The sequence below is a fragment of the Pongo abelii genome, chromosome 14 (genome assembly GCF_028885655.2).
Source record: "Pongo abelii isolate AG06213 chromosome 14, NHGRI_mPonAbe1-v2.0_pri, whole genome shotgun sequence".
In the NCBI taxonomy this organism is placed as follows: Eukaryota; Metazoa; Chordata; class Mammalia; order Primates; family Hominidae; genus Pongo; species Pongo abelii.
In genome coordinates this window covers 119704859-119729432 of record NC_071999.2, presented here as the reverse complement: position 1 = coordinate 119729432, position 24574 = coordinate 119704859, and the positions used below count along the sequence as shown (strand labels likewise).

At 48.0% G+C, this 24574-nt stretch overlaps 2 protein-coding genes across 6 annotated transcripts in view; both read left to right on the top strand.

The window, feature by feature from the left end:
- The window catches only part of DCUN1D2 (defective in cullin neddylation 1 domain containing 2), a 38507-nt gene extending 23724 nt beyond the window's left edge, over positions 1 to 14783 (top strand). For 4 of the 5 annotated variants that reach the window (XM_063715060.1, XM_003778247.5, XM_063715059.1 and 1 more), the window contains 3 exons: positions 8867 to 8949; positions 10601 to 10697; positions 11849 to 14783. In XM_063715060.1, the coding sequence (XP_063571130.1) occupies positions 8867 to 8949; positions 10601 to 10697; positions 11849 to 11928 (260 nt within the window). In that variant the 3' untranslated portion in view covers positions 11929 to 14783. Of the gene's footprint in view, positions 1 to 1548; positions 1608 to 7111; positions 7261 to 8866; positions 8950 to 10600; positions 10698 to 11848 lie in introns of those variants that run through there. The other variant, XR_010136837.1, reaches the window with a different exon arrangement.
- A 1153-nt stretch (positions 14784 to 15936) lies between these two features.
- The window catches only part of ADPRHL1 (ADP-ribosylhydrolase like 1), a 48794-nt gene continuing 40156 nt past the window's right edge, over positions 15937 to 24574 (top strand). Inside the window, exons 1-2 of the mRNA XM_054529299.2 lie at positions 15937 to 17391; positions 23015 to 23179. Coding sequence (XP_054385274.2) covers positions 17178 to 17391; positions 23015 to 23179 — 379 coding nt within the window. The 5' untranslated portion in view covers positions 15937 to 17177. The remainder of the gene's footprint in view (positions 17392 to 23014; positions 23180 to 24574) is intronic.

The window sequence follows — 24574 nt, the reverse complement described above, 5'->3', positions numbered from 1 at the left end:
TTTATTTTGAGACAGGGTCTTGCTCTCTTGCCCAGGCTGGAGTGGGGTGGCGCGATCATAGCTCACTGCAGCCTCGAATTCTTGGGCTTAAGCGATCCTCGCACCTCAGCTTCCCAAAGTGCTGGGATTACAGACATGAGCCACCACACCTGGCTTAACATTTTGTTTTAGAGTTGCGGTCTCCCTCCGTTGCCCAGGTTTAAGTGCAGAGGTGTGGTCATGACTGCAGCCTCAGGCTCCTGGGTTTCAGTGATCCTCCCACCTCAGCCTCCCAGCTAACTGGGACTGTAGGCACACAGACTGTGCCTGGTTAATTTTTAAACTCTTTTTGGAGAGACGGAGTTTTACTGTGTTGCCTGGGCTGGTTTCAAACTGCTGGTCTCACGCAGTCCTCTCACCTCAGGCTCCCAAAGTGCTGGGATTACAGGCATGAGCCACGGTTTCAGCTGAAGGTCGCACTTTTGATCTGTTCTGTTGGTGTGTTTCCCGGCATGCATTCATTTTCTAGGGGTGACTTCTGTTTGTAGTATCTTTTTTCTCAGGATAGCATTGTATGGGATTTGATCTCAGGGCTGTTCTGTTGCTCATTTTTATGTGAAATTAGTTTTCCTAGTCTTTCAGAAGGAGGATGGTTCGGGGCAGCTTTTCAACTTCATGGTGCTCCCTTGTGTGTGTGTGTGTGTGTGTGTGTGTGTGTGTGTGTGTGAGCTTTTCGACTTCATGGTGCTCCCTCGTGTGTGTGTGTGTGTGTGTGTGTGTGTGTGTGTGTAGGCGTGTAGTAGACAGAAATGTCGGTTTTGCTGTCTGAAATTGTCTGGCACTGCTCCTCTCCCCTCCTCAGCTTTTCTCTCTTTTCCATCTCCATTGTCCCTTGCCCGCCCGCCCGGCCTGTTCTGCTCCCAGGCGCTTCCCTGTTGGTGGCCTCTGCCCTCAGCCACAGCCTAATTCAGGCTCGTCCTTCCCTGGTCTTGGCATCCGAGGCCCTCCTGTTCTCACATCTGTCAGAGGCCCTGTGCCCCACCACGTCCCCAGCACGACGGCACCACGCGGGTCCTATTGCTGGCAGTGGCTCATCCCCTAGCTTACAACCTGGGTTTGTGATGATACTTTCTCACCTAAATTTATGGTAAATGTTGCCTCTGGGTGTTTGGCTTTGCTTTCTAATTGCTGCATCTGCTTTTATGCGCAGATTCAGGGAAGGTTACACACTATGCTGCCTCTGCCCCGCCTGTGCAGGGCCCTCCCCCGTCCCCTTTAGTGCTGCGTCCTCATAGGCCGCTTGTCTGAAGGAGAGGGTGATGGAGCGTGGGACGCCTCGCATTTAAACCAGTCAAGTCAGGAGTCCTTGGGGGTTTATTTCCCCAGGACTGTTCTTTTGTCTTTTCTTTTAACCATTTTAACTATTTTTAAGTGTACGGTTCAATAGCACTAAGTACATTCACAGTGTTGTATAAACATCACCAGTATTTATTCCCAGAACTTTCTCATCTTCCCAAACTGAAACTCTGTCCCCATCAGACACTGACTCCCCACTCCCCTCTCCCCCAGCCACTGGCAGCCCCCGTTCTACTTCTGGTCTCTGGAGTTGGCTCCTCTTGGGACCTCACGTAAGTGGAATCACACAGTATGTATCTTTTTGTGACCAGCTCATTTCGCTTGGTGTAATGTTTTGTTGTAGTATATGTCAGAATTTCCTTCCTTTTTCAAGGCTGAATAAGATTCCCTGTATGCATAGACCACATTTTGTTTATCCCAGTGGACACTTGGGTTGCTTTTACCATTTGGCTATTGTGAATAACACTGCTATGAACATGGGTGTACATGTATCTGTTTTAGACCCTGCTTTTAATTCTTTTTTTTTTTTATTTTTTTGAGATGGAGTCTTGCTCTGTCGCCCAGGCTGGAGTGCAGTGGCGCGATCTTGGCTCACTGCAACCTCCGCCTCCCAGGTTTAAGCGATTCTCCTGCCTCAGCCTCCCGAGTAGCTGGGATTACAGGCATGCACCACCACACCTGGCTAATTTTTGTATTATTAGAGATTGGGTTTCTCCATGTTGGTCAGGCTGGTCTCGAACTCCTGACCTCAGGTGATCCACCCACCTCGGCCTCCCAAAGTGCTGGGATTACAGGCATGAGCCACCGCGCCTGGCCCACTTTTAATTCTTTTGGGTATATACCCAGAAGTGGAATTACTGGAATGTGTGGTAATTCTGTTTGATTTCTTGAGGAACGAGGAACCACCATTTTTTTTTTACATTCCCGTCAGCAACGAAGCTGAGCATCCAACCTCTGCACATCCTGACAACAACTGCTGTTTTCTGGATAGTGGCCATCCTGATGGATGTACCCAAGACTGCTCTTTATAAGCTGACATTTTACTTTGGGGACTAAAAATATCCTTTTTTTTTTTGCAGTGGTGTCACAAATTTTAATTCAAAATAGGCACTCTGAAAACAATAGGTAAAAAATAAAAATAAAGTTCAACAAGCTGTCTTTGAATTTACAACAGACTGCACTGGTGATCACAGACCAGGTTCACAGTTGCCTCCAATATGCACATTACAGCAATTACATGCAAGTATTATATTTTTTAAAATGCACATAGTAACATCATGTTTCTCAGAGGCTGTCACATCCTCTAGATATTTCTACCTAGAGATACAGTAAACGGGCTCCTCTGCTGTGTACCACCAGCAATATTACTTGCGGTCTAAACTGGCTGGTCTCCATCACTGGTTCTGGTGCTTTAAGTTTTTTTATATTGTGTTGGGGAAAAAACGAGGTTTAACATCCAGAGGACAGGCCGGGCATGGTGGCTCACGAGGTCAGGAGATCGAGACCATCCTGGGTAACATGGTGAAACCCCGTCTCTACTAAAAAAATACAAAAAATTAGCCGGGCGTGGTGGCGGGTGCCTGTAGTCCCAGCTACTCAGGAGGCTGAGGCAGGAGAATGGCGTGAACCCGGGACATGGAGCTTGCAGTGAGTCGAGATCGTGCCACTGCACTCCAGCCTGGGCGACAGAGCAGGACTCTTGTCTCCAAAAAAAAAAAAATCCAAAGGACAGTGACAGCAATGGGGATTCTTTAACAATATGCCATCCTGTCCACCTGGATTCAGCTTCCAGCCTTAACCAGCTAGAGAAAAGCCCGTTTCACTACTAAACATGGCCTCCAGGAAATGTGGCCAAAGATTTACTGTACCAACCACGGAGACTTAGCTCGTGGTCTACAAACCACCCTGCCCCCTGAAAACCTACGCTGAAATTTAAGTTAGTTTCCACACTCAGGGCAGTAAATGTTTATTCTAAAGGCACTGAAGATTTACTATTTTGCCTCTGAATGGAGAAATGACTTAGCATATCAAAAGAAGGGGAAAGTCTACACTGTAAAGTATTTCTGCATCTACAGAATGACTCTTTGTAAAATAACTCTTGATTTATGAGCTACATACCAGACGTCAGATTCTGTGTACTTTTAACAAATGAAAACATTTGGTTTTCTATGATAAAACTCTTATTTTTTATCTTTGCTGTTCCACTCTATTTCTTTCTAAGAGGCTGAGGCAAAATAGTCGTTAAAGCTTATTTTAGTTTAGACCCTGATTACTCAGTAACTATCATCAGTATTCTCAAGAAACCATTACCACTCTTTTCTAGAAACTAACAAGCAGGCCGAGTGTGGTGGCTCACACCTGTAATCCCAGCACTTCTGGGCGGATCACTTGAGGTCAGGAGTTCGAGACCAGCTTGGGCAACATGGCAAATCCCCATCTCTACTAAAAACACAAAAAATTAGCTGAGTCTGGTGGCACACACCTGTAGTCCCAGCTACTCAGGAGTCTGAGGCACAAGAATCGCTTGAACCTAGGAGGCGGAGATTGCAGTGAGCTGATATCACATCACTGCACTCCAACCTGGGTGACAGAGCAAGACTCCATCTCAAAAAAAAAAATATCTATCTATCTATATGTATATATATCTATATATATATATATACACACACATACATACATACAAGAATTATCCGGGTGTGGTGGTGTGCACCTGTAGTCCCTGCTACTCCGGAGGCTGAGGCAGGAGGATTACTTGAGCCTGAGAGGTGGAGGCTGCCGTGAGCTGAGATTGCACCACTGCATTCCAGCCTGGGCGACAGAGTCAGACCATATTTTTAAAAAAAAAAAAAAAAAAAAAGCAAATAGACAAGAGAATAATGATGCGGAGGAAGACTTGAGATGAGCTCCTTCAGGGTTCTTGGGCTCTGTCACTTGGTAAGGACAGGGCCACCTGTGCTCCTGACAGGTGCTGGTTTCTGCTGTGGGTGTTCTTCCATCTCATGCAGGTTATTTTTGTTTTTTTGTTTTTTTTTACTTCTCTCTGTTTCCTGATCCCCTCACCCCAATTTTCTCTGGCAGTAGTCACCCAAACAAGAGATGCTGCTTCTCACACTTTTCTAAAATTTGGCCATTTCAGGTCTGAGTGTAACGATCATGATTTTTCAAGGAAAGTCTGGGTCATGCTTTACTTTTGAGCAGTTTAATTCTCAGAGGTCTATCCAGCTTCCTTTCCAAAGTGAGGATTAGTCTGATCCAAATTTTAAAATAATAGCATTTACTTTTTATTGTTAAATGTTTATCAGGAAGGACACTGAAATTTCAGTGAATGATAAAACTTTTTTTCTGACTATTTTGAACTGTTACTTTAATATCTTCAGCATAATCTTAGGATAACTCAGCTTCTATTAAAGATAATCATTTATATTTATTGATACTCTGCAATGCAGGGGATACTTCCTTTAAATGTTGACATGGAAAAATGTTTAAAAGATTAGCATTTTATCTGACTGTCATATGTAGATATTATCTTTAAGAATTTTTATCTTATAATGCCATGTTAACTTGACACATACAGAAAAGTATTATGGAGCTTTTCTAGGCCCTTGGCAAAGCCAGCAAGATTGGCATCACTGCAGAACTTGCTGGAAACACAGGCCCTGGGGCTTCAGCCAGGCCGGCCGCCTGGGTTAGTAATGACTGCGCAGCAAACACCTCAAAACACAGTGGCTTCAAATGACAGTCGTTTTGGTAGCTCATGATCCACTGGGTCAGAAACTTGGGCAGATTCCACTGAGCGGCCCTTCTCGTTCATCCGTGCTGCTCTCCGCCGTGGCCTCCCACCTGCCTCCAGCTGCCCCGCGTGGGCCTCCTCGCAGCGTGGTGGCCCGGGCAGAAGCACTGGGCCTGCAGAGGCTGCCACGTCCCCCGCAGCAAAGTCCAGCTGCCCCGTCCTGGAAACGCGCAGCGTCCCTTCCACTCGGTGCCACCACTTCATTCCATGGTAATTTCCAGGAGGTTATAAATTAGAGTCTAAATTAATTGCCTAGTTCAAAGTTGCAAAATTTATTTTCTTTGTGCACGAATGTTTCAAGGAAGGTCAGTATATGGGTAGAGAGTGTTTGGAAACATTTTTAAGATTCAGGACCTACCATGTTCAGCCTGTGTTTTATAAATTTCCTTAAGCATCAGAGCTTTCAGTGGCAGAACAGGCCATTGAAAGCTGCAAGAGATTTATAGTTTATCCTTGAATTCCTCAGTGAGAACAAGGACTTGTTTACTCCTGTAGATACTTAAATGAAATGTTTGTCAGAATCATTCACTATAGGATGGGAAGCATTACTGGTTTTGTTTCTTTGCTTCATGACAATAGCTGAGAGAATATGAAATTTTATTAAAGAAAATAATAGCCTCCTCGGGAAATGATTAGATTGTGTGAACACTTCAAATAGATTATACGCTATTTTTAGAAAAGTTTTTTGAGGGCTTTTTAAAAACAGAAATAAAGCAAGAAGAGTAATTTTATGACTATAACCCAGAAATAGAGCCGTCAGTTTACCATTTCCAAAGATTACGTGGTCTGTCTTGTAAGGAATTAAGTATAAATTGAACAGGTCGAGACAAGTATCCAACTGTTCCTAGAAAAAGCACGGACTGCCGTGGGAACGTGGAGCCAAAAGACACAGATTTACCCTTTATTTCCTTTGTGTGTGTGTCTGTGTGTGTGTGTTTGTGTCTGTGTCTCCATGTGGGTATCTGTGTGTGTCTATGTGTATCTGTGCCTCTGTGTGTGTCTCTGTGTGTGTCTGTGTCTCTGTGTGTCTGTGTCTGTGTATCTGTGCCTCTGTGTGTGTCTCTGTGTGTGTCTGTGTCTCTGTGTGTCTGTGTCTGTGTATCTGTGTCTCCGTGTGGGTATCTGTGTGTGTCTATGTGTATCTCTGTGTGTGTGTGTGTGTGTGTGTGTGTAGATTGTACTGTATTGTTTTTATGTAAGATGATGCTTTACTCTTAACTAATGGTTAACCTGATAGGATAAAGTTACTTGGCTCTGTTTTAATGTAAGAAACAACATAGTTTCATGCTGGCTAGAGTCTTGAATCAGTTGGCTTTGGGAATCTTTTGTGTTTTTGTTTTTTTTTTTAAAGAGGTGAGGGTCTTGCTCTGTTGCCCAGGCTGGTCTCAAACTCTTGACTTCAAGTGATCCTCCTGCCTCAGCCTCCTAAAGTGCTACGATTACAGGTGTGAGCCACTGTGCCCGGCCAGCTTTGAGAATCTTGATGTTTGAGGAAGTGAAGTTTCATGAGAACTAATTTTTATGTCTGCCCTAAGGTACTTTTTTGATAGAGGACACATCTTCATTGTCTAATCCTAAGTGGAGCATCACAAGCATGAATTTTAAATAGTAATGCCTTCTTCTAACATGTTTTCACTTAGGAGATGAGACTTTTTAGAGGTTCTGGGAAAGAAAATAGTTGCTATAAAGATGTAGCCACCAGAGTAGCTGTTGGTCTCGATTTCCACTTTCAAGTTCTGCCATTCTGAGTTGTTGTTTTTGTTGTTGTTGTTACTGTTTTGCAAATGGCTAAGTCCATTAGGACAATATTAAACATTTTTCTATAAATAATAATAAATATTGAAAAAGCATATATTTACTTTTGATAATGTGATTGACAAACATATAAATCAGGTCCTTTGTAAGAAAAGTTTTTAGGACCGAAACTAACCCAACGTAACTAGATTAAATGTATGCCATAAAACTTTATTTTTTTTTCCTCCCCAGGTTCACCTCCATTTCTCAATGTGAGAGCTTTACATCATTAAGATGAGTTGAATATAGATTTCAATTAATGTTCTTCCTAAGTGATAAGGATGTAGACTTATAAGCAGGACAAGACTAATCATCTTAGCATTTTACTGCGGGTCCCATCGGTAAGGTCTAGAGAGCTGTTCCATATCTCAGTTACTTGGCACTTTCTGACTCTCTCTTTCTTTCTGATTCAGACTCCAGGGTATTCAAAACTGATAAAGTTGGTCATGAAGCCTTTGCACACGGGGAATTTAGAGGCGTTTTATTTAAAGTGGGTTTTGCTACTCATACGCCTCTTGCTTATCCCATTTTAATAATGATCGACCCTGGAAATCTTGCTAGAGCTCCAACTTTAATAACTTCTGTTTAAGTGGGATTAAACCAGATTTAGAAAAAAATCTTTTGAAAAGTGTTTAGTTATGTACTTTGCATTTAAACTAATATATTACCTAACATTTATTAATCTGCTTTTCACATTAATCTTACATAAATATAACTCTTCTTTTATTGCCTAAAAGTGGTGAATACTATTCAACATGATTAAAGGAGGTTACTTTATTTATTTTTTATTTTATTTATTTATTTATTTAATTTATTATTATTATTTTTTTGAGACGGAGTTTCGCTCTTGTTGCCCAGGCTGGAGTGCAGTGGCGCGATCTCAGCTCACCACAACCTCTGCCTCCCGGGTTCAAGTGATTCTCCTGCCTCAGCCTCCCCAGTAGCTGGGATTACAGGCATGAGCCACCACGCCCAGCTAATTTTGTATTTTTAGTAGAGACAGGGTTTCTCCATGTTGGTCAGGCTGGTCTCAAACTCCTGACCTCAGGTGATCCACCCGCCTCGGCCTCCCAAAGTGCTGAGATTACAGGCGTGAGCCACCGCACCTGGCCGGTCACTTTAAAAAAATAGAATTCTGAACCCCTTTATATACTTGCTGTGTCAAGCATATAAAAAGAAATCATTATCAAGCTTCCGATGAGCAGAGAATAAATCAGTGTTTCACAAACTATGGATTGGAGACAGCCCTGAAACTCAGCATTCATATTCTATTAGACATCTTCAGTAGCAGAGATTTGTATAGAAGTCGTGAAATAATCACCACCTTCCCGTGTGGGAAAAGAGGGCGTTGGCTTTGATTGATATGCAGTGTCGATGTGTAGATGCGTCAGCGAGAACGCTTTCCCTGCTAGGTGCGGATTTGACTTGATGCTTTAGGGACAAATCAGAGCCCTCATAAGGCCTCTGTAATTACCTGTGAAACAGATTCTGTCTTAGTTCATATAGTAACAAGGCAGGTCTATTTGGAGAACAGTGTGTCCCTTCCTTCCTAAACTGGTCCTTTGATTTGCAGTTCGACACTCAGGCCAGTGGCCTGTTTTTAAAAACAAATGATATGCATTAATAGTATCCAGATCAGGTCAGGTTTAAAGAACACCCAATATGTATGAAAATGCAAATCTCCAAAACTGATTAATTAGGGGGGAATTGTGTGCATATCCAAATAACCTAATACACAAATCCTTTTTAAAGGAGTTTCCCCAGATTTATAAAATTAGACTACGTACAGCTCTCAGGAGCACTTCCGTAGAGATTAAGCCTCATGACTCTTGGGTGAGATTGCCACATTTTATTAAGTAAATATTGATGTGCTAAGAAGTGGTCGTTTTTTGTGCAGTAGAAAAAGAGAGTGAGATTTACTAACTGCTCTTTCTCTCTTTTTACCAGACTTAGAAATGGCTGTTGCATATTGGAAATTAGTGTTATCTGGAAGGTTTAAATTTCTAGATCTCTGGAACACATTCTTACTGGTAAGTGTCCTCCTGCATCTCGCTCTGTGCCCACTGTGGAGGGAGGTCGGTAGGTATGAGGCTGCATGTAATCATCCACCTCAGGCCTCACACGTGGAGGTTTTCAGCAGATGAACGTCCCACACAAAGATCCGCAGGTCCAGACAGGTTGCCGCTTGGCTCTGTCACCTTGCCGGAGACCGCAGGGCTGAGCTGGGGCCACTCCGGGGCCTCCTCAGAACATGGCTCCTTGGCAGTCACAGGAAGCTCCTCTCAGGCTGGGGTTCCTGGAGACTCTGCAATCCCAGCAGCCCCCGTGTTGTCTCCTCCAAGGACCTAGATGGTAATTCTGTCATTCCACTGAGAACTCCGAATCCTTGACACGGTGCCAGCGCCACACTTCTGTAGACTGGTTTGGGCTCCGGAACTGCGGATTGTATCTGGTGGTGCCCAGCCACTGTGTGTGTCTGTGATCTGAAGCCATTTCTAAGTGTGTCTTACCATGCTCGGGAGGAAAAGAGGCCTTTGTGGGCCCTCTGGAGAGACACTTTGCTGGTGTGGGGCAGGGCTGCGTCATGCCAGCCCGTCTTGCTGGCAGCAGGTGCAGCTGTGGGTTGTTGGAAGTGAGTGGCCACAAGCCTGGTGATGGCAGAGATGCCCAGACCTCTTGCCGTTCTGTCCACGAAAATGAAAGAAGTGGTCTTCCACCGCCCAACCCACGGCCGGGCCAGGACCCGCACTGCCTCCATTCACCTGATAGCAGATGACACAGACTTTGCCACTTATGAGTACCTGTGGCCTTGGGCACACCACTTCCACGTACCTCTGCTTCTTCGTCTGAGAATGCACCCAGAAAGCATGGCAGGTGGAGGGCGGAGCTGTCTGTGGAAAGTGATGTCACTCAGTCCTGTGGGTTTGCCATGGAGGGACGTCTTTGCAGCTGTGTGTTTCATTACATCATGTGCCGTATTACTTCTCTCGAAATATCCAGAGGTCAGTAATGCTGTGCCCACAGCCCCCTTACGCCTTACCTGGGGTCAAACCTAAGTCACAGATGTTTCCCAGAGAACCTCACGCTCTTGTGCGTGGAAATGGGGATGAAGGCGCTCACAGTGTCATTGTAATGGCAGAACACTGGAAAAGCCAGTGACCATCCACAGGAGAACGGACTAAAAAATCAGAATATTGGTGCGATGGAGCACAGCTTTGGAGCCATGCAAACGAATGCACATTCACACGCATCAGCCCGCATACATTTCAGACATTATGCTGAGTGGGAAAAAAACAAGTTGCAGAAAACTACATGTAATTTGATAGCAGTTAATGTTTTAAAATGTAAGACAAGCTTATGAGCTGTTCGTGAATATATATATACATGCAGCTAATGGGCAGGTAACGAGATTAAAATGCTGCCCTTCTATGTGACAAAACAGGAGTTTATAATTGTAATATTTAAAATGTTTTGTTCTTAAATAAGTCTGCTTTCTATATTTGGACATTGGCATTGTTGTAGCACTTACATTGTTGTGAAACTATTACTTTTAACAATTTTATTGTACTTGTTCCTAATCAAATTAATGAACATTAATTGAAGATCGCTAGGCCACTAGAATATATGAGAGTTAAGCTCTATATTTTAAATCTGGTGGGTTTTTTTTCTCTTATATATTAGGAACATCACAAAAGATCAATTCCAAGGGACACCTGGAACCTCCTGCTGGACTTTGGAAACATGATTGCGGATGATATGTCTAACTACGATGAAGAAGGTACCAGAAGTTGTGCTTCAGATGATTGACCGAAATGCTTACACCTGAGAACATTAACTTTTCCTGCCTCTAGAGGGTGACTCCGTCCCTGAGATGGGCGTGGTGATAATACTACTCCTTTCCTTATTATTTTCTGTAAATCATACAAAAGAAAAATAGGGCTTTATATTTAGTGTAAATCGAGAAGACAGTCCTCTAAGCCAAAGCATTTCAGAATTGGATGTGCAGAGTAAGAGACCCCCATGGTGGAGCCATGGAGTTAGGTCAGTTCCACACTGCGCTCTTCAGGCTGACTCAGAGATTCCAGCTCCTGTCTTCTTGCATAAATATATCTCTACATATTTGTCTCCCCCTGTTTAGGACGCTGCGTTGGAGGCCCTTTGGAGCCTGCTGTGTGCTGGGCACGCTGCCACCTTAGAGAGGGATGGTCTCTGGGTGGAAGGCCTCCCCTCTAGGCTCCCACCCACTTTGCTTCCTCCCTGCCCTCTCGGCGGGCAGTGATCTGTTCTGGGCATTGGCGCCATGCCTTTAATGGGTGGTTTACGTGTTTGCCTGCCTGTTTTAGCTTCTGTTTCTCTTTGTGTCCTCCACATTTTGCACCGTCCCTAGATCAGAGGCACCCAGTAAATGCTTGTCAAATGAAGGAAGGGGTCATTGAATTTCATTGACAGAAGCACAGCTTCCAGGATTGACGCAGCAGTGCAGGAGCTCAGAGGGCACTCAGGGCTGCTGGAGGTGGGGAAGGGAGCAATGGGGTGGTCCCACTTGGGAAGAGCCGCAGGAGGGAGCACCCCCTGCTGGCAAGAATGCCAATGGCCTGAGGAACATGCCTCCTGCTCCGCAGGGGTCAATTTAGCTCCCTTCCTGAGCAGCTGGTGTGACTGCCTGGGGCACTCACCGAGCATGCGGGGCCACTGTGAGCCCACAGCCCCTTAGACATACCAGCACGCACACACCAGGGCTCCCCACCTGGCCGTGCTAGGGCAAAAGAACTGGGTAACTTGGGCTGGTTCATTCTGTGAAACACAAATGGTGTGGACCTGAAATCATTTGGGTTCTTGAAATGTAAATGTTGGATTGATATGTGACTCAGTGCTTTGGAGATAAAAACGGTGCTCTAACGGGTTTTCTGTTTGCTTGCTTTCCTTTAGGAGCTTGGCCTGTTCTTATAGATGATTTTGTAGAATATGCACGGCCAGTAGTCACAGGTGGAAAACGCAGCCTTTTCTAGGCAGCAAGTTAAGCAGGAGTAAGATTATGAAATGATTTGTATCCTGCAAGGAGATTTCAGTCAGTTCCTGGGTGCACTGTCACTGATTCCAGAAGTCATTCTTGACCAGCCATGAAACCAGAGGAGCCGTCCCATTCTGCCAGAGGACAGCAGCGGCTGCTTTGTGGACACCGCAGGAAGTTCCTCAGGACACGGCTGCTTTGGGATGTTTGGAGATTTATCATCATAGCTATTGCATTAGGAAATTTCTGCATGATTTTTTAATATTTACAAAACACTAAGGTAGAGCCATAGCGCCGCCTGTGGGACCGCAGAGCATGCTGCGTAGCTCGCGCCGTCAGGCGAACCAGCGTCTGGCAGAGCGCTGCCCAGTCGCCCTGGAAACACGGCATGTGTCCTCTGCAGGATGCTGCGTTTTTATACAAGTCAAAGCTGTTAAGAATGTGCCCTAAAGGAGATGATCTTGTCGTAGAGTCTAATGTTTTTTAAAATTGGTACCAGGAATTCAAGATTTATATTTTTTGAATTATCGAATATCTAGATTTACCAGCTCTATTTTTGTTTTCATTTTCTCTAGACATTCATCTGAAAATCATTTTATGGTTCTCAATCCCCATGTAGCTTTGCACAGCAACGGCACACGTAGCATGATTCCAGCAGAGTTTATCTCACACCATTTATACATCAGTGGGCCTCTCTTAATTAAATATTATTTGACCTGCCTGAGAAGCTTCATAAAGTATGTTTTTTTAAAATATATTTTAATTACATTTAAAAAGACATTGTTCCATGAAAAACATTTCTTTTATGAGTGATGAAATTATAGATTCTAAAATCAGGGCCGGGCGCGGTGGCTCACACCTGTAATCCCAGCACTTTGGGAGGCCGAGGCAGGCGGATCATGAGGTCAGGAGATCAAGACCATCCTGGCAAAACACGGTGAAACCCCGTCTCCACTAAAAAATACAAAAAAATTAGCCGGGCGTGGTGGCGGGCATCTGTAGTCCTAGCTACTCGGGAGGCTGAGGCAGGAGAATGGCGTGAACCTGGGAGGCGGAGCTTGCAGTGAGCCGAGATCGCGCCACTGCACTCCAGCCTGGGCGACAGAGCAAGACTCTGTCTCAAAAAATAAATTAATTAATTAAATAAAATAAAATTGGTGCCAGGAATTCACGATTTATATTTTTTGAATTATTGAATATCTAGATTTACCAGCTCTATTTTTGTTTTCATTTTCTCTAGACATTCATCTGAAAATCATTTTATGGTTCTCAATCCCCATGTAGCTTTGCACAGCAACGGCACACATGGCACAATTCCAGCAGAGTTTATCTCACACCATTTATGCATCAGTGGGCCTCTCTTACTTAAATGTTATTTGACCTGCCTGAGAAGCTTCATAAAGTTTTTTAAAAATATATTTTAATTACATTTAAAAAGACATTTTTCCATGAAAAACATTTGTTTTATGAGTGATGAATTGTAATTTTAAAAATCAAGGCCGGGCGTAGTGGCTCACACCTGTAATCCCAGCATTTTGGGAGGCCGAGGCAGGTGGATCACCTGAGGTCAGGAGTTTGAGACCAGGCTGGCCAACATGGTGAAACCCTGTCTCTACTAAAAATACAAAAATTAGCCGGGCGTGGTGGCACATGCCTGTAATCCCAGCTACTCAGGAGGCTGAGGCAGGAGATTCGCTTGAACTCAGGAGATGGAGGTTACAGTGAGTCGAGATCGCGCCACTGCTCTCCAGCCTGGACAACAGAGTGAGATTCTGTCTCAAAATAAATACATACATACAATAAAATCGAATGAGTTGGTTCTTTCCACCCTCTTGTGGTGCCCACAGTGCCCAGCATCCAGACCTTTGTGCCCCTGTGCACATTTGGAAGCTAAAATGTACATGGTTGTCCAAAAAAACCCAGCCCCAAAACCTTCATCTGATTGGTGAGCTGAAGTCTGTCCTTGCGCCATGTTATCATCTGTTTCTCGTGTCCACCTGGTCGAGGAGGACCCACGAGTGCTGCCCAGGCGTGGAGGGCTGGTATTGAGTTGTGGACATCACTGCTGACCCTACCTCACGTGCCGAGACTCTCATGTCACAAGTGTGCCTTGCTGCCCCCTGCAGCACCGTGCAGGACGTGGACCAGCTGGAGCTGCTCCCCAGCAGAGAGGAGAGTCGCTGCAGACAACCTAGCTGCGGTGTAAGAGAGCATGGCCCAGACATGCAGCTGGGTTGGCTTCTGAGAACAGGACTCACCCTGGGCTTCAGGAACATCTGATGACTGAGGTTCGTGTGTTTGGTGGCTGTAGGACGAACTGTCGATGCTTCTCAGCAGAGATGGTCACAGAGGGCAGCAGGGACAGGACTGGAAGGGACCTGCAGCCTACAGACCCCGCCTGGCCCCCGCTGGCTTCTGGCTGGTCCAGTGATGGGCAAGTGACAGATCTTCCCCAGGCTCTGCTTCCAGAACTCTAATGGGAAACTGGGCCTGTCTACCTTTAGAAGTCTTCGATTCTCAGAGAGCATTTGTCTAATACAACAAAAACTGGCTTTAATAAAAACCTCAAAAATGTGAGCGCATCTTCTAGGCTTCATGGATTCTTGACATGTAATTGTTTTGTTCAGAAAAGTTCATAGAATTCAGATAATTCTGTATAAATTATGGAAATGCACAGTACTTTTTTGTTTTTGAGATTTAAAGTTCTAAGGGATTGTCAATAGATATCAAAATATTAATCATTGGACAAAGGCTTTTCCAAAAATTGTGGGGTTTTTTCTTCTGTTGTATCCATTTGAGTCCTGCATGCTGTGAAATGCTGAGAACAGAAGCATTAAATTGGTTTTTCTTGGGCATGGTTTCCTTTCGATTCTCCTCGGCTGTAGGGATGCCTGCCTACAGGTGTCAGCATCCGTGTCCTTGTCCCAGGATGAGAGAACAGCCCCCAGCTAGCAACCAGCGGGCAAGCCCCTGCCCCCGTGTGTGGCCCGCCAGCCCTGGCCAGGTAACCAGGTCCTGAGGCACCATCTGTCATTGCGTTCCCTCTCAGCGGTGCACCGTGCGCCTGATGTGGTGGCTATGTGAGGAATTAGAGATCTCACAATAGGCAGGATTTACGGGGGTGTGTGGGGGCAGGAGGTCACGTGTGCCAGCACACACTGCTGGAAACCATCCCTTATCGGAGGCAAACAGCCAAGCACGGGGATCTAAGGATCATGTGCGACCTGCCGATTCGGGGTGCACCTGCCAGCGTTCCGGAATCAACATCGCCAGCTCCTCTCAGTGACATTGTACATGTCATTGTGTTATTTTAGCTTTAAGTTTATATCCATTTTAGACCTCAGGCTTCGTGGGGCCAAGAATAAACTTTCTTCTGATACTTGTTGCTGTGTCCACAGTTTCAGGTACAAAGTAGGGGCTCTGCAAATATTTATTGGATAAACAAGCTAACCTTATCCCGTCCTGTTTGCTGAGGGAGCCAGATAGCGCTCTTGGCAAAGGTTTCCGCCGCCTGAGAACTGAAGCACTCAGCGAGCAGGCTGTTAATCCCTTCAACAGCACACGCTTCGGCCCCACAGTGCAGTTCTGCCTAAAACAGGTGGGAGTTTGAACGAAGGGCCGCCCCTCCTGTCTGTCTTGTTTGGATAGGGAACCTGCGTGCATGCTGTTTTTTGTTTTGGAGTTTTTGTTTGTTTGTTTGTTTCTGAGACAGTTTTGCTCTTGTTGCCCAGGCTGGAGTGCAATGGTGTGATCTCAGCTCACTGCAACCTCTGCCTCCTAGGTTCAAGTGATCCTCCTATCTCAGCCTCCCGAGTAGCTGGGATTACAGGTGCCCACCACCATGCCCGGCTAATTTTTGTATTTTTAGAAAATACAAAATTTTATTATGTATGTATGTATTTGTATGTAGAGACAGGGTTTCATCATATTGGTCAGGCTGGTCTCAAAATCCTGACCTCAGGTAATCTGCCCACCTCGGCCTCCCAAAGTGCTGGGATTACAGGCATGAGCCACCGCGCCTGGTCTGCATGCTGGTTTTGAATCTCAGGATCATGCTAGCTGGCATGACTGCTGATGGCTGGCTCCACCAGCAGACAGTGGAGGGTGAGGTGAGCTCACTGCTTGAGAACCTCCGTTTTAACGAGTGCTGGTGTAACGCCAGGCGGTTAAATGCTTCCTACTGTCCCACTGTACACTACAAGAGTTTTGTTTTTATCAGACGCATTTCTTCAGTCCAAGGGTAACTCTGCTTCCCCTGGGTCTGATGGAAACCAGGCCCCGAGGAGGGAGACGGGAGAGACACAGCCCCGCTGGGCGCCCGGCCTCTGCAGGAAACTGTCCTGGGGTGGGGTCGGGAGATGGACTGTTTTCCTAATTTATTTCAAACCAGGAACCCTGGCTGTATGCATTCTGCCTCACCCCCCGTCTCCTTATTTTTTAATATTATTTTCATGAGCTAGCAGGGATGATGTAAATACGTTGAGCTGACCGAGGGCCGGATGGGAGGTTCCAGTGAAGCCTGCGGTTTGCTGACAACTTTCCCCTCAGTGCAGTCCAGTTATTTGAGAGCCGTTAAACACAGCATGCTGAGAAGACACAGTCATTTTTCACACAGGAGCTAGACAGACTTTGTTCCCTCTACACTGCATTTTTTAAAAGTTTTCTATCAAAAACATTTCATAATCGAAAAGTTTTCTAAACGATAAAACCGCCTGTCACACATTAATCTCAACATTATGTTGAGTGAAGGAAGCCAGACACCGAAGGCCACACATTGTATTTGAAATGTCCAGGAAAGGCAGAACTGTAGACAGCAGATGGGTTGTTGCCCGAGGGGTGAGGGCACGCCCCGCAGCGGGCCGCAGTGACAGGCACGCCTGCACACATTCGCTCCCGCATCACCCCGCACCACACACGGGGAAGCGTGCACACTCCTTCCAGGGACAGCGAGAGGAGCCCCTGCTCTGTCAACGCTCTGAAGGTGCTCCGGGTGCTGGCAGAAGCCAGCAGACTCCTTTGCTGAGGAGCTGGTCCTGTCCAGACGCGGAAGAAAACTGACACCTCCCACGTGGGGGACAGAAAGGTCCTCTCATTGGTGCCACCTGCAGAGATAGACAAGGAGCGCCTGGCCGTCAGAGGACGCTCCTGACAGTGACACAATGACCACTATAAAAGTCAGGCGGGCTGAGAAGGGGACAAAGTCCAGGACGCTTCCTAGCTGTGGGGTAAGAGGAGCTGCCTCCTGAGATGGAGAAATTTAAGGCTGCGATGTTGCTGGGGAGCGTCGGCGATGCTCTTGGCTACAGAAATGTCTGCAAGGAGAACAGCACTGTAGGCATGAAGATCCAGGAGGAGCTGCAACGTTCCGGGGGCCTGGACCACCTCGTACTCTCGCCAGGAGAATGGCCCGTGAGTGACAACACCATCATGCACATCGCAACCGCCGAGGCCCTCACCACAGGTAGGCTGGCCCCACCGCGCTCCGGTGTGCGGGCTGGAGGGAGCGCCGGTGTGCGGGCTGGAGGGAGCTCCGGTGTGCGGGCTGGAGGGAACACTGTGGCCACAGGTAGGGCCGGGCCCACCGCGCTCCGGTGTGCGGGCTGGAGAGAGCGCCGGTGTGCGGGCTGGAGGGAGCTCCGGTGTGCGGGCTGGAGGGAGCTCCGGTGTGCGGGCTGGAGGGAGCTCCGGTGTGCGGGCTGGAGGGAGCTCCGGTGTGCGGGCTGGAGGGAGCTCCGGTGTGCGGGCTGGAGGGAGCGCCGGTGTGCGGGCTGGAGGGAGCTCCGGTGTGCGGGCTGGAGGGAGGTCCGGTGTGTGGGCTGGAGGGAACACTGTGGCCACAGGTAGGGCCGGGCCCACCGCGCTCCGGTGTGCGGGCTGGAGAGAGCTCCGGTGTGCGGGCTGGAGATAACGCTGTGGCTGCTCGAGTTCTCCCAGTAAGCCTCCGAGAGCTTTGAAGGCAGTGCGGTCCTTCAGCCGATGGTGTTACCTGATGCCGCTGCTAAAAGTGGCAATTTAATTTGAGTGTCCCTCAAATTTGATATGCGGCAGATCGTGTTTCTCCTGTGGTTTCTCTGAGGGTGACAGTATTACTTTACTTTGCAGATTATTAAGATTCAATTTTTAAACGTGACTTTTCACTTGTATTTGTAAAGCGTTAACTAGGCCTAGCACCTTCTGTTTCTAATAGAGTTAAAGCCAGTTAAGCCTCTCTCGGCCGTGCTGCTGGGAGTAGGGTGAGGGCTCACTTCTCGCTGCAGAGAATTAAGCCTTCTTGTTCTGAATTCATTACAAAGGGATGTAAAATAAGCCAGTTTGAAATGTGAACCCATTAATACTGTTTGGGGATTAGTTCTAAATTCCAATGAATTAAAGTTAGAATATCATCTCCCAAAACGGTTCAGCTTGGAGAGTTGCCCATACACAAATGTGTTCTAAGAAAATGACGTAAACTTGATTGGACGAGATTGGAGACAAAGCTTCTTAAAATACCTTTAAGTAGCAAATTGATTTTAGGATCAAGCTTTTGCATGAATTTCAGGGAAATGGCAGGTGCACAGACATGCAGTCCAGCTTTCCTACGAGGCATTTGCTCTTCAAAACCCCGTGGGTGCTGTTTATCATGGCAGAATTACAATCTGAGGGCTGCGGCTAAGTCAATGAAACCTCACTTATGCGTTCACTCCACCATTCTGTTCGTCTGCCATGGACGCGCCCAGTTTAGTTCTGTGCTCACAGAGGAGGAATGCCATCGAGCCTGTGGCCTGTCCCTAAATAACGGGAGAGCTGAAGCGCCGACGATAAGATAAGGCTCCCGGCTTGCTGGAGACGGGGAGGCGTCCGACTGTTCACAGCCTTGGCGTCCAGGAGCTCCTGCTTCTGGTTTTCCAGGCGGCCTCTCGTGTGCCCTTAGGACCAGCAGCCCCATGCTTGTGCCCCGCAGCCCACAACAGGCGCACCCCACACACAGACACCTGTGGAACAAGGCTCCGGCTTGTTTTCACCGTAGAGGGCTGGAACTCAACTCTTGAGTCTTCCTCCGGGCGTCTGATGCCATGTGTGCGCTCACACCAGCTCTGCATGTCCCATTTCTGGTAGCACTTGGTGGGCGTTTTGTGAATGGCAGCGTCCATGGCTGTGGGTCTGATCCTGCCAGGCCCCCAGGGAGGGCAGCGACACAGGACACTCCAAAAATGCACCGACAGAGATCGGCCCAACAGGACACGAAATTCACACAGTTAAAAGGGTTACGGACGTTTGGGGCGCTGTTTTTTGTTTGTTTGTTTTTTGAGACGGAGTCTTGTTCCATCACACAGGCTGGAGTGCGGTGGCACTTTGGCTCATGGCAGAAAACGTTTGGAAACAGTTGACATTTTGCTACAAGCTCACTGGATGTTAGTATTTTGCCTTTTCTTTATTGAGACATGAGTTGGGAGACTCAGGCACCATTTTTTTTTTTTTTTTTTTTTTTTTTTTTGAGACATAGTCTCACTCTTTTGCCCAGGCTGGAGAGCAGTGGCGCGATCTCGGCTCACTGCAACCTCCACCTCCCGAGTTCAAGCGATTCTCCTGCCTCAGCCTCCCGAGTAGCTGGGCTAACTTTTTGTATTTTTAGTAGAGACGGGGGTTTCACTATGTTGGCCAGGCTGGTCTCGAACTCCTGACCTTGTGATCTGCCCGTCCTGGCCTCCCAAAGTGCTGGGATTGCAGGTGTGAGCCACCGCGCCCGGCCCCTCAGGCAGCTTTAGAAACTGACATGTCTTTCAGGAGACCAGACAGGGAAGACGGGAGACAGGAGTTGAGTGTCCCAAAGGAAAGAGACCCAGGGAGAAGCCCAAGGATAGCAGCTTTGAAAATCTGTTTCTCACTTAAATTCTAACCTGAAAAGACAATGCTGTTTGTGCCATTTTGTTTTATGGCTTCTTTTGCTTAGAAAAGGCTAAATTTCAGTTAAATATAGACATTTCATGTCTAATTCCAGAATAAAATGAATCCTTTTAGGGGACTCAGGAAGGGCTAGGCTTGTTAACCCAGGACTGAGTTGAGAAAGGCTGTTTGTGGACCCACTGCACCGGTGACTGTGAGTGGCACACGCTGGGTTTAGACACAGCCTGGACAAAGCCACACAGCTCTACCCCCACCCAGGGGTTTCGGGTGCAGGCGAAGGTGACCTTAATTCCTGCAGGAATGCAGCCCTCACACCTCTCCCATGAGATTGTAGGACTCGTGTCTCCCAAACCATGGTCACATTCTCTCCTCCCTGACTCAGAACTGGGGTGATGAACATGGCGTCATATAAAACAATACTGTGCATGCACACACACCATGTGTGCAGACAACATGTGTGTAGACACCATGCACATACAACGTGCATGTAGACACCATGCACAGACAACACCATGTGTGTAGACAACACCATACATACAACACGTGTGTAGGCAACACCATACATACAACACACGTGTGTAGGCAACACCATACATACAACACATGTGTGTAGGCAACACCATACATACAACACCATGTGTGTAGGCAACACCATACATACAACACATGTGTGTAGGCAACACCATACATACAACACCATGTGTGTAGGCAATGCCATGCACACACAACACCGTGTGTATAGACAACACTGTGCGTGTAGACAACACCGTGCATATAGACAAAGCCATGCCTGTGTGACAACACGGTGCATGTAAACACCCTGTGTTCACACAGTGCAATGCTATGCATTTATGACAACATCATACATGCAGGACAGACAATACCATGTGTGTAGACAATACCATGCACATACAACACTGTGCATGTAGACACCAGGCGTGTTGGCAACACTGTGCATGTGGATAACACCGTGCACATAAGACAACACCGTGCATGTAGACAACACAGTGAGCGTAGACGACACTGTGAGTGTAGACAACACCGTGCCCATATGACAACACCATGCATGTAGACAACACCGTGCACAGGCCAGCCGGCCACACCTCCCAGGACTGCCCCTTTCTTCAGAGGCCTCTGCTGGGCCGGGTCAGGGAACTGGTGGTAGGAGGACACAACATGCAGTCCTTGTCCTGAGCACTTCTCCAGGGGTTTGCAGCCACGGGAGCCCTCTCTCTCTGGGGGGTTCACAGCCAAGGGGCCCTGCTTGCTTTCTCTGGGGGGTTTGCAGCTGCAGGCCCTGTGTGCTCTCTGGGGGGGTGGGAGGGGGGTTTGCAGCTGTGGGGCCCTGCACACTCTCTCTGTGGTGGGAGGTGAGGAGGTTTGCAGCCACCGGGCCCTGCACGCTCTCTCTGTGAGGTTTGCAGCCGCTAGGCCCCAAGAACTCTCTCCGGGGGGTGTGCAGCCTCAGGATCCTGTGTGCTCTCTCCAGTGGTTTGCAGCCATGGTCCCTACACACACGTGCTCTCTCCAGGGGTTTGCAGCCATGGTCCCTACACACGCGTGCTCTCTCCAGCGGTTTGCAGCCATGGTCCCTACACACGCGTGCTCTCTCCAGCGGTTTGCAGCCATGGTCCCTACACACGGGTGCTCTCTCCAGGGGTTTGCAGCCATGGTCCCTACACACCGGTGCTCTCTCCAGGGGTTTGCAGCCATGGTCCCTACACATGCGTGCTCTCTCCAGGGGTTTGCAGCCATGGTCCCCACACACGCGTGCTCTCTCCAGGGGTTTGCAGCCAGGGTCCCTACACACGCGTGCTCTCTCCGGCGGTTTGCAGCCATGGTCCCTACACACGCGTGCTCTCTCCAGCGGTTTGCAGCCATGGTCCCTACACACGCGTGCTGTCTCCAGTGGTTTGCAGCCACAGGGGCCCTGCATGCTCTCTCCAGGGGTTTGCAGCTGCAGAGGTTTCATGTCCTGGAGGAGGGAGTGACTTTGCCAAGTGCCCTTCCTAATGTCACCAACCCATCCATGCTAGGACATCTGGCTCTGATGCGGCTGAAGAAGGCCCCAGCCACCAGCGGGAAGGTCTTTTGCTTCCAAATGGCATTTCTGCCCCATGGAGGGTGGGCCAAGCCTCCATCTTCGCCTCCCTCTCCCCATTCATTCCCACCCCTCCCCTCCCCAAAGGTGGGGGATTCATCACCAAGGAAAAGGGAGCAGTGGCGTCTCCCAGCGCTGACCCACAAGCCCAGAGTGCAGTTTTAGTACAGAATGAAAACAAGTTGCTGGGTGTTAAAGTGGCCGTCAGGAGGGGCGCCCTCGCCGGCCCCACCTGGTGGGCATCCACCTGCCACAGCCTGTCCTGGCATGGCCGGGCACCCGGGCTCTGATTTTAGAGGCTGTGTGGATTCCATCCACACACTGCGGGTTACTTAATCACAGAAATGCTCGGGCTTTGCAGGCAAACACCTTTGCCAGCTCTGGCTTTGGGCAAGACACATAACCTCACTGAGCCTTATCAGGGAAGATGGCAAATAAGAACTAGCCCTTGCCGTGGGAGGACGTCTGGGCCTCCCACGTGCTGGGCATAGAGCGGGTGTCTGCTGTGTCCAGCTCCTTCGCCCTGATGCCCCAGGGTCTTTCAGGGCCTCGAGCCCACCCTTGTTTCCAGAACACTGCTTGTGGGGCTGGGGATGCTGCTTGGTGGCAGCTGTCCCTGCAGCACCTGGGTTTCCGGCAAGAGAAGAAGGAGCCGGAGCTGGGCACATCTGCCTCCACCGTCGGCGTCACTAGCCCATGGAGTAGGCCGGTTTCGGTTCTGTTTGTGGCCACATAGATAGAACCATTAGAAAAGGAGCACGGTGGGGCTGGGCGTGGTGGCTCATGCCTGTAATCCCAGCACTTTGGGAGGCCAAGGCGGGCGGATCATGAGGTCAGGAGATCGAGACCATCCTGGCTAACATGGTGAAACCCCGTCTCTACTAAAAATACAAAAAAATTAGCGAGGCGTGGTGGTGGGCGCCTGTAGTCCCAGCTACTCAGGAGGCTGAGGCAGGAGAATGGAGTGAACCTGGGAGGCGGAGCTTGCAGTGTCTGCCCTCCCTTTCTTCCCCAGACTACTGGTGCCCCACCCCGCGGGAGGGAGGCCACAGCTCACACCACAGCTGGCTCTGATGTCTGCCCTCCCTTTCTTCCGCAGACTACTGGTGCCTGGATGATCTGTACCGGGAGATGGTGAGGTGCTATGTGGAAATCGTTGAGAAGCTTCCAGAACGCCGGCCAGACCCAGCTACCATTGAAGGCTGTGCTCAGCTGAAGCCCAATAACTACCTCCTCGCCTGGCACACGCCGTTCAACGAAAAAGGTCAGGGAAATCCTCTCCTCTCCCCCTAAAGCCACCCTACTGGGGACCCTACAGTCCTAATCATCTGTCTTCCACTAACCCCCAGCATCTCCAGGTGGCTTCAGTGAGGCCCCTGCCTAGAGTCCCTTTGTTGGGTGGGGGCCCCTCCTGGTCAGCCCAGCTAGTGTGGGTGTCTGTTTAAGGAATATGGGCGGGGGCCCCTCCTGGTCAGCCCAGCCAGCACGGGCATCTGTTTAAGGGACACAGGCGGGGGCCCCTCCTTTGTCAGCTCTATATATTATAAATATTTTCTCCCATTGCATGCCTTGCCTTTTTGTTTTCTTAATGGTATCTATTGAAAAGCACGCTTTAAATATTTTTTTTTTTTTGAGATGGAGTCTTGCTCTGTCATCTAGGCTGGAGTGCAGTGGCGCGATCTCGGCTCACTGCAACCTCCGCCTCCTGGGTTCAGGAAATTCTCCTGTCTCAGCCTCCCAAGTAGCTGGGATTACAGATGCCCACCACCATGCCCTGCTAATTTTGTATTTTAGTAAGGATGGGGTTTCACCATGTTGCTTAGGCTGGTCTCGAACTCCTGACCTCAGGTGATCTACCTGCCTTGGCCTCCCAAAGTGGTGGGATTACAGGCGTGAGCCACCATGCCCAGCGAAGCTTTAAATTTTTTTTTAATCATTTATTTTTATTTTTTTGTAGACAGGGTCTCACTCCATCACCCAGGCTGGAGTGCAGTGGTGCAGTCATGACTCACTTGCAGCCTTGACCTCCCAGACTCAAGCAATCCTCCCACCTTAGCCTCCTGAGTGGCTGGGATCACAGGTGCATTCCACTACACCCAGTTAATGTTTTGGTTGTTGGTTTTTTGTTTTTTTTTTTTGTAGACAAGGGGTTTCACCATGTTGCCCAGGCTGGTCTTGAACTCCTGAGCTCAAGCGATCTGCCCACCTCAGTCTCCAAGTGCTGAGATTACAGGCAGGAGCCACCACACCCAGCCAAGACTTAAATCCTAAAAGCAAAACCCAGAAAGATCAAACTATTTTCAAGTAAATTAACTGTATCCCAAGACAAAGGTCAAGAATAGTTATAGGAATATAAAAATATCCAGGACTCAACAGCATATGAGGCATGCAAAGAATCAGGAGAATCCAGTTCCTGACAAGGAAAATCAATAAGTCCAAACTGACAAGGCCTGACACAGGTGTCAGAATTCTCAGACAAGGACATAAAATGCCAGATACTCCATGTGTTCAAAAAGTTAAGTAGAGACATGAAAGGCATTTTTTAAAAGATCCAAATCACATTTCTAGAAATAAAAACCATGTCTCGTTTTAAAATACATTGGCTGAGACCAACAGCAGATCAGACATTTCTAAGAAAAGGTTAACAGACTTGCAGGCA